This window comes from Anastrepha ludens, chromosome 6 (assembly GCF_028408465.1).
Source record: "Anastrepha ludens isolate Willacy chromosome 6, idAnaLude1.1, whole genome shotgun sequence".
NCBI classification, from domain to species: Eukaryota; Metazoa; Arthropoda; class Insecta; order Diptera; family Tephritidae; genus Anastrepha; species Anastrepha ludens.
In genome coordinates this window covers 73963075-73973066 of record NC_071502.1, presented here as the reverse complement: position 1 = coordinate 73973066, position 9992 = coordinate 73963075, and the positions used below count along the sequence as shown (strand labels likewise).

Here is a 9992-nt window from a genome sequence, read left to right as displayed (position 1 = left end):
CCCCATAGCATAGTGATACTTATATTATTACTATCGTTTAAGTACCATCCGGCTCCAGACCCTATTTCATTCTTGGACCCATCGGTAAAGAAAATATCCGTCAAACCTCCCTGCATGCATTCTAGATTGCTCCATCCATCTTCGTGGAAGAAACCATATTTACGGAGTCTACACATTGCTTCCTGTTGTATCTTAAGATCCAGGGGGAGCAAATCAAGCATAACATTTAGGGCATCGCCAGAGGTTGTACTCATGGCACCCGTGATGCATAGACATACACTTCTTTGCAGCCTGTATAGTTACCGGATTGTGGACCTAACCATGCTCCGTCGCCATGAGACTACAGAAGCGTAAGTGATGATTGGTCTGATAACTGCTGTGTAAATCCATAGGACCACAGCAGGTTTCAGACCATAGGTTTTACCAAAGACTCTACGGCATTGCTGAAAAATCTTCAATGCACGATTCACCTTCAGTGAAACGTGTGTCTCCCAAGTCAGCTTCTTATCCAAGATTAATCGTAGATGTTTAACTTCATCGGAAAGACCAAGTGCCACACCTTTCAGTGTTGGAAGACTGAGTCCATCCAATTTCCGTTTTCTCGTAAACAAGACTATGGTTGTTTTGTTCGGATTATCGGAAAGACCTTGTCTCATACACCAGTCATCGATTTTGTCAGGAATCCTCTGTGCAAAGCCTCCTTAGGGATTTATCCGATGTTAGCGCAAAGACATCGTCCGCATATGCTTGCCGGTCCTACATGAAAGCCGGTTCCTGCATCTCCGCTAGTGGAGAATCTACGACGAAGCACCACAGCAACGGAGAAAGAACACCCCCTTGGGGATATCCTTGCTTGGCCCTGACTGTGATTAGTTCGTCATCCCTCTTACCATCGGTTAACAGCCTCTCAGAGAGCATGGAATATATCCATTTTACAATGGTTTGATTAACTCCATGTCGTTCAGCAGAAGAACATATTGAGCCGAAAGTGGCTTTATCAAAAGCCCCCTCAATGTCCACGAACATGCCCATTGTGTATTCGTCAGCTTCCAGCCAGGCTTCAATCTTGCTAACAAGATCGTGTAAGGCTGATTCACATGATTTTCCACTCTGGTACGCGTGTTGATTTCTACTAAGTGGACTTCTCGGCAAAACCCCCACTCGAATATGTTTCTCCACCACTCGTTCTAGACTTTTGAACATGAACGATGTCAAACTGATTGGTCTAAAACTTTTTGCTAGGGAATAGTCATCTTTTCTTGGTTTCGGAATAAATACTACTCTTACGCGTCGCCATTGGGATGCTATATTACCAAATGCAAGACAGGCTGTGAAGATCCTTTTCAAGGCCTCAATCAGCCTGTCTCCTTTTTTTTAAACATTGCTGGATATGTTGTTCTCAAAGGAAGACAATGAAAACCTTATCTATTCTTTTGTCACTATCCGACTAACAATGTATCAGCTGTACCTAGAGGTTCCACCATTGCTACCGTTATTGTTCATGCCACTCTCTACTTCAGAGGGAGTTCTACTACCCGGAAAATGGGTTTCGAGTAGAGCATTAAACGTTTCCGATTTGGAAATGGTGTATGAACCATCAGGTTTTCGAATGGAATCCAGCCTTACTGAGCGGTCTTGATGAAGGACCTTACAAAGTCTCGCTGTTTTCCTCATTTCTTCGTCGTTACTGCAGAAATTTCTATAGGATTCAAGTTCGGCTTTCCGGACTTTTTTCTTATATTCTCTCTGTGTAAGTCGATGATTAACCCAGTTCTCTTCTGTTTGGGTCTTTAAGGCCTTATTAAGAAGTTTTTTGGACCGTACAGGAAGCTTCGACAGTTCAGGGTTTCACCAAGGAACCGCTTTCCCCTGTCTACTTTGCCTGAGTGGGCACAGTTCCTCAAAGCAATTGATTAAAGGACCTTCTAATTTCTTAGTAGCATCTTCAATAATTTCTACTGATTTGAGTTTTTTCAGGTTTGGTAATCGCTCTGTTACAAACTCACCTTACCTGTCCCAGTCCACATTTCGCGGATTCTTACCGGAAGGTATTGATATTGTATCAATTCCCAGCCGGAATTCGATAAGATGATGATCAGGAAGAGAGTCCTCTTCCAAAACTCTGCCATCGGATGATTTGAATCTTTGTTAATTCAATCACCTCTTGTCTCCTTTTGTTCTGAATGACCAAATCGGATGACAGGATAAAATCCAGTAACTTGAGACCTCTGGGGCTGCATTTGCTGCTTCCCCACACAATGTTCTGTGAATTTGCATCACAGCCCACTATTAGCCCCAGATTATTGGATTCTGCATACTTGACCACTTGTCTTAGCTCGGTCGAAGGAGGTGGCTGTAAAGAGTCGTAGGGTAGGTAGGTCGAAACTATGATAGCTTTGACACTGTTCCCAATCTTCAAGTACTTTATTTTTGCAACAACGATATCTCCGGAGCACAGCTCTTTTAACATCGTGTGTTCGATCAACCTCGGCATGATAATACATACTCGCGGTCTCTCATTCCCTTGTAACATACCCATGGTTCTTGTATTAGTATTATGTGTGGGCTTGTTTGCAGTTTTGCATGCCTACGGCACAGGAGAGCCGTAGACGCTTTGCTATGCTGCAGGTATATCTTTCAGTTATGAGACTGAGTATATTTGCGCTTTGTCCTCCACCTTATCCTGGACACGAAAATGGATTCGCCCCAGATGTAAGTGAGGACGGCACCCGTACTTCGACTTAAGAACCTTAAGGGACCCAACATCGATACCCAGTACCACGTATTTCTGCTTAGTATCGTACCGTAACAGAGGGGATGAGAAATCGTTTCTTTACGTCAGTTTTTTCCAATCATTTTTGGCAAAATACGGCTGGCCTTTCTGCATATTAGCATATCAAGCAGTGCCTGTTAGCACTCAGGGGCAGTCGATGAGTACCCTTATTGTGGTAGCTATCTACCATTCAGTTTACCTCTATGTTCCTATAACTAGGCGGTGGAAGTGTAACATATTCTACTCGGCTTAACCATCTCTTGCCTAAATTAGCGTTAAGCACTAGTTCAGAGTTAAATATTACGATTAGAGTAAAGTTCACTTGGGATAAATCTCAAATTTTACAATAGTTTCTATGATGGCTGATATTGCAGCCTGGTATACACTGCAGAGATCACTTCCACCAGCTAAAATGCCAGGCGAAGTTATGTTTCGCATATTTCTGTGATACTCGGTAGCTTTACTCTCTAGCAAAGGGCAGCGAGCACTATCTCCGGATATACTCTATGTACTTGTCAGCAAACTACTATAGACAGAAGTCTTCCTGTTCATGGTAAAATATAATATTCTACAGACAATTTCATATATTTTAAAGGCCAAACTATTTTAAGCTGAGAAAAGTATTTGTGCGAAATTAAAATGTGCACGGATAGACAATGGGCTGAATCAATTCGTCTAGGCAGATACAAGGTATATCTAAAAAAATATTAAAGTTTATATGTTTATTCATAATGTTATATACATATATTTATATGTATAATATTAATAGTAGCAACTGTCAATTTTAACATTTTAAATGAATCTCCGTATTGGAAAATCCTCTTTCAAGAAAATCAGACGCGAAAAATAGCTTTTAACCAAAATATTTTCTTTTTATTTTTTGTGTGTTTACTATATTTAACAAGTGATTACTAATTTGATTGATTGACCAAATAATTTACCTTTCACAAATTGTGCATGCGTAAATAAATAAAGATAAATGTGCAAAGCAATAATATTTACCAAATAATATATAATATTTTTTAATAATTTTCACAATTGACGATTAGTAAGCAACTTTTTTCATACTTTAATAACTGTTTTGAAAGAAAAGAAAACACGACTCATTAAATAAAAGCCAGGTAAGTTATAATATCGTTATTTTGATGTTAATATAAGTTTTGTTTAAATTTTATTCAAGCTTCTCGAGCATTAACTCTTCATCCATACTCACGCACAAGGCGAATTTGTATCTAATATATCGTCCCCTTAGTATTAAAATAGCCTATAAATTTTTTGATGTTTTGAGAAAATGAATTTCAAACTTTTTGTCGAAAGTAGCTCTCACTCAAATTTCGTTATGTCTGTAAATATTTATTATTTTCGGCGTTTTTTTTAAGACTGTATAAAAATGAGTCAATTTTGTTAACTGACCAATTTTTATTATTATAATCATCCTTTTAGTGAACAAAAAAGAGGTGTAAACTACAAATACATCAGATAGGCTATTTTATTTTTTAATGTTTTCTATTAAGTTTCTGATACGTTATTTTATTTTGTATGGTATACACTATTTTATTCAAGAAATACACCAGAATAATAAGTAAATTTAATGTGAATTTTTATTACTATAAAATTATGTTTTAATTACAGTAAGATCGTAAATTATTAGCATGGTCTTTATTTATTGTCGTCTTCGCCCTCTTCTTCGAATCTGCCTGGTTCATCTAAACAATCGTGATTATTCCCTCCATGTAAATTCAATAAAAAATGTCTGTGAGCCGGGAGGAATTACATTTTTTTTGCGTAAATCTTTGAGATCCCTCAATTTTGTGTCAGAAATTCGTAGTTCTTTTTTATATTTATGAGTTAATGTAAAATTTGTGACTCCTTTCTTTTTCATTCTCGAGCCATCTATATCAATCTCTTTGAAGTCTTCGTTCCATTGTTCCTTGTATAACAACTGTCTCTTTTCACTTTTTATTACTTGGAGAACCCTAATTTTAAGCCAATTTACCGATTCATTGTTGACATTTTTCTTCAAGTTATGGTTCAATTTTGAGAACGCCGTTTTGAGATCAATAATATCACTGTAATTAAGCCTTTCTACAGCGTTCGGATTTTTTCGTCTTGCCAGTCTAAGTATAGTTGGCCATTCTTCTGGTGAATATACACAATATATTTGAATCCACTGGTTCCACAGAAAATCCAACAGAGTTTGGAGCAAGTTTCACACATAGGGCTCCTGTTGATTCCGTTGCAAATTCTGTTGACAATTAATATACCTAAATATTCTTTCCTGCAATTTAAGATAGCAGATACTCACCAGAGCTTGACAAATCCATGATTAAATGAATGATTGGGAACGAATGAACGACTAAATGATTATGAACGAGCGAATTTCAACAACGAACTGAAATTCTAAATTGCACAAATTATTTCTATTGCATTTACATACATGATAAAACAATGTAAGCATTGCATAGGCTACTTTTGATTTTGTAATTGTTCTGAGAATATAACGGCCTATAAGATTCATACAAATGAACAAATTGAAAATATTTGTTGAACAACAACGTATATCATTATACGTCATTTTAGGTGTTTGTGTCATGACAAAATTGATTTTTTTCCTAAAACTTAAAATAGAGTATGTGAGTGTACATTACTATTCTATTGAATAAACAGAAAATTTAGTTTATGTAAAAATAGCGTATATGCGTTTACATGATTTTTGAAGAAAATAATTTAATACATATTTATACCACTTACCTACTTTGTGGAACTAGAATTTGACAGAATTTTGACCACATATAAAATCGACGATGGAGAATCCAAAAATTCAATAAAAAAAATAATAGCCTATCAGCACATAGGCTATTGTTATACTAAGGGGACGATATAATAATTTAATAAATAAAAATAAAATAAAAAAATTATGTCAATTGCTTATATGTCACTTTTGTCTACGAACTTCACAACGTCAAATTTGGTTCTATAAAGAATCTGTTGAAATTTTGTATTCTAACAAAATTTCATGTGTGCAATCGTTGACCTCTTTGAACGCAGCCTACGCGGTCGACAAGCTTGAAAAAGCATACTGTATAAGAGTTTACTGCTAGTTGTACTGAAATTGTTGATTTAGCTCATTCGACCTTTCTTCAAGCTCTGTGATGGACGAAACCATGGAAAATGTACAATGAGTATAATGCGTTTAACTCAAAATTCGCAACAGAGAGATTGTAGCCGATATTGGTACATCGCTTGGATGAGTGCAGAAGGTTATAGCCGATGTTGAGAAAGCATTTTGAGACGATTGATACCATAAAGAATAAAACTTTTAGAGAAGAGTTGAAGGCGATTACAAGACTGGCCTATGAAAGTGTTTTAACGATTAAAAATAACACGAACATTAGTACAAATGTATTTCTTGCCATGATCACTATTTTGAAGGGAATAAAAAAGAGCAGTGGATAATTGAATCGGTGTGGTTTTATTTTTTGGAAAATTCTGTGCACTATTTGAATATATATTTATATATAATTGGCGCTAGCACTCCTTTTGGGCCTTTAGGCCAATCTCCTCCTCCTATTTGTGGTGTGCGTCTTGATGTTGTTCCAGAAATGGAGGGACGTACAATTTTAAGCCGACTCCAAACGGCAAGTATTTTTTATGAGGAACTTTTTCATGGCAAAAATAGATTCGGAGGCTTGCCATTGCCTGCCGAGAGGCGACCGCTATCAGAAAAAACTTTTTTCTTCATTTTAGTGTTTCACAGAGACTGAATTTTATGTACTCCGAATTCCGAATGATAGTCACGCACCAACCCATTTGGCCACGGCGGCCACATTAGTATTTAGTTTTGTTAGTGCAATATTGTTTCATGCCTAACTTATTTTTTCCGGAATGGACTTAGGAAAGTATTGCTCGAGAAAGTATTGCACGAATAAAAAATTGAACTTTTCGCTGCGACAATAACTTTGGCTTCATAAAATTAATTTTTATTTTGACGTTTTTTTTGACGTATTTGAAGAACCTGACTCCCAAAAAAGATACAAACTACTCTCTTTGGAAATGTACCAAGGCATTAAAAACCCAAATAAAACATCAACCACCACTAAAGAAAGATGACAATTCATGGGCCGTTACAAAAGAGGAAAAAGCGAAAACTTTAGCAAAATACTTTGAAGAGGTTCTATCAAATGACGAAGAAAAGAAAAGTGACAACCAAAACAACTATCATTATGACTTTACAAAAATAAAAAGGACGAATACACACGAAATAATAGCTTGCATCAAAAAAGGACTAAAACATAAAAAAGCACCCGGATATGACTTGATAACAGGAAAAGCATTAGTGGAGCTACCAACCAAGGCATATATATTTTTGCGAAACGTTTTCAATGCCATGTTTCGCTTGCAATATTTTCCGAAACTCTGGAAAGTGGCAGAGATTATTGCATTGCCAAAACCGGGTAAAGATCCAACTACCGTATCATCTTATAGACCAATAAGCTTACTACCGACAATATCTAAAATTGCTGAAAAATTACTGCATGATCGACTAACCCAATTTCTAGAGAAAAAACGTATAATACCGGATCATCAATTTGGATTTAGAAAAAAACATTCGACTATCCAACAGATCCACATAATTACAAATAAAATCCAATCAGACTTTGAAAACAATCGTTATTGTGCGGCAGTATTCTTAGACGTAGCTAAAGCGTGTGACAAAGTGTACCACAAAGGCTTACTCCACAAAATAAAAATAATGATTCCTTTTGACTACTATCTTATCATAAAAAGCTACCTAACTAACCGAAGTTTCTATATTAAATATGACAATCAATGTTCAGATATTCATCAAATAACTGCTGGAGTTCCGCAAGGAAACGTTCTTGGACCTCTACTATATGTTTTATTCACCGCAGACATACCACCTCCTGACGAAACTAATTCATCAATTGCTACGTTCGCAGACGATACAATACTACGGATAAAAGCTTAACTATCGCTACTGAAAAACTGCAGCGATACACAAACGCAGTTAAGGAATGGTTCGATAATTGGTGCCTAAAAATAAATGAAGACAAAACCGTACAGGTTATATTTACTACCAAAACAAAATTTACTGCAGTTCCAATAAAAATAAATGGCAAAGCAATTACAATTAAACCAACTACTAAGTATCTTGGAATACATTTGGACTCGAAACTAAATTGGAATCACCACATAAAGCAAAAGGTCAAACAAATAAAGGAAAAACTTCGACAACTTCATTGGTTAGTCAGCACAAAATCCAGACTTACTATACAGAACAAGCTATTATTGTACAAAGCCATGATTAAACCAATCTGGCTATATGGACTACAGGTGTGGGGAATGGCTAAAAAGTCTCACCTAGTAAAAATTCAACGACAGCAATCGAAGATTCTTCGAATTTTGACCATGTCTGACAGGTACACGAAAATGATGACACCCACAGGGCTTTTAATATAGCAACAGTAGACGAAGAGACCAAAAAAATAGCAAAAAACCACTTTGAAAAAATACAGGAACACAATAATGCAGAAATCAACAAACTTCTGGAAAGGGAAAAAACACTGAAAGACGCTTAAAGAGAACTCGACCAAGCGACTTAATGAATGCTAGAAAATAATAAATGTGCAAAGGGGTTCAATTGCTGTTAAAGTTTTGTAAAATTGTAATTATGTAGAGTAAAACTTGTATTGAATTTTATTTAATTGTATATAGTATTATTTCGTTAATTTTAATTTTTATCGCTTTGGCACTGGTCATTAAGCGATGTATGTAAATCCTGGCCAAATTGTTAAACAACGTATTTAATGTCAATGGGCAGATGTATAAAATAAGGGGGAAAAAGAAAAAAAAAAAAATTTACGTTAGTAAAGCCCCAGAATTTCACTAATAATGATGGCCTGTAACAACTCTGTTCGGTGATAAGATAGAACTTCTGTGAGTACGACTTGAATCACTTTTTTACCAAATCAAATTCTCACACAATAAGAAAGTAATGGAGTGGCGCGTTATAATAGTGAACAATTCAGCTATTCTCGACGAGTCCAATCCGCACACATAAATTGCGCTCTCACAGCCACTCTAGGACGTCAACAAGATATGGAAAAACAATAAACATGGCTTTTTATCAGGACTTCGACATTTTTTCTTTCATTGGTCACTCCCCCCTCTTTCTCCGAGCCTCATCTCCAGTAACTATCTACTTATACAATTTCTGCCATCGCTCTGAATGCATTAGCATAAATATTCCCAGCTCAATTTTCATTTTTTTCACGTCGTCACTGAAAGCCAAATACACTATTGACTACGACTATGATCTTCGACTTCCAGACGGGATTCATTCGCAGTAGACTCCTAGCGATATGATAAGCAATGAAGTGGAATAGCGATATGATAAACAGATATTTAAAAAAGAAAATTATTATACTCGTATATTCTAAAAATATGCTATGGCCTGCGACGAATATGAACTATTTATTGAGTTTAATTTACAAAAGATTATCCAAAAAGATTTGGCACAAATAAAGGTGTATGCTCCTGAATTTCCTCATCATCCTCGGCATACTCTTCACCCCGCTTCTTCTGACGCTGCTCGTCTTCACGTTCGCGTTGTTTCTCTTTAACGTGCTGTTCATGCCGAAAATTTTGTAAGGCATGTCTTAGGTGTTCACTTTCAATGATTGTCACTTTGTCAGAGTCATCTTCTACCCAATAATAACTGCGGCGTACGCGGTTCCGTGCAAGGGCAGTACTATCGACTGCATCAACTTGCCCAAGCACATTAACAGCATTTTCAGGGATGGTTGATGCAATTGTTTTGCCTTGAAGGTCGATTATAATCATTGAAAAATAGAGTAACATCAGACACTGGCGCTAAAATTATATACGATAATAGATTATAATTTGTTGAAATAACCAAATGTTTTTCTAAAATATACTCGTATACTTGCCTGATAATCCACTGTTTTCAACATTGTTGCTCGGTTGAATGCCTTTGAAAACTGTTTAGAAATCGACGAGAACGACTTTTATATACAGTGTGATCCAAGGAAGCTTCAAAATTAGTTGCATATGAGTACATATTTATTACAATAAAATCATGGTTGATGTGCTTCACACATACGCTAAGTATTATTTCTCTGCAAATTTGTTTTCAAGGACAACTGTATTGACTGCGCTGATACAGAGCTGATCGTAT

The 9992-nt window shown here is 36.2% G+C and overlaps 1 protein-coding gene across 1 annotated transcript; it reads right to left on the bottom strand.

Annotated features, from left to right (window-relative positions):
* Positions 1-9292: 9292 nt before the first annotated feature.
* On the bottom strand, positions 9293-9646 carry LOC128866120 (uncharacterized). Its single transcript, XM_054106620.1, has one exon. The coding sequence runs from the start codon at positions 9635-9637 to the stop codon at positions 9293-9295; it is 345 nt and encodes a 114-aa protein (XP_053962595.1). The 5' UTR covers positions 9638-9646.
* Between the last annotated feature and the right edge of the window lie 346 nt (positions 9647-9992).

Bases quoted from the DNA above. Each gene is read 5' to 3' on its own strand.
- LOC128866120 (XM_054106620.1), bottom strand. From the start codon at position 9,637: ATGATTATAATCGACCTTCAAGGCAAAACAATTGCATCAACCATCCCT.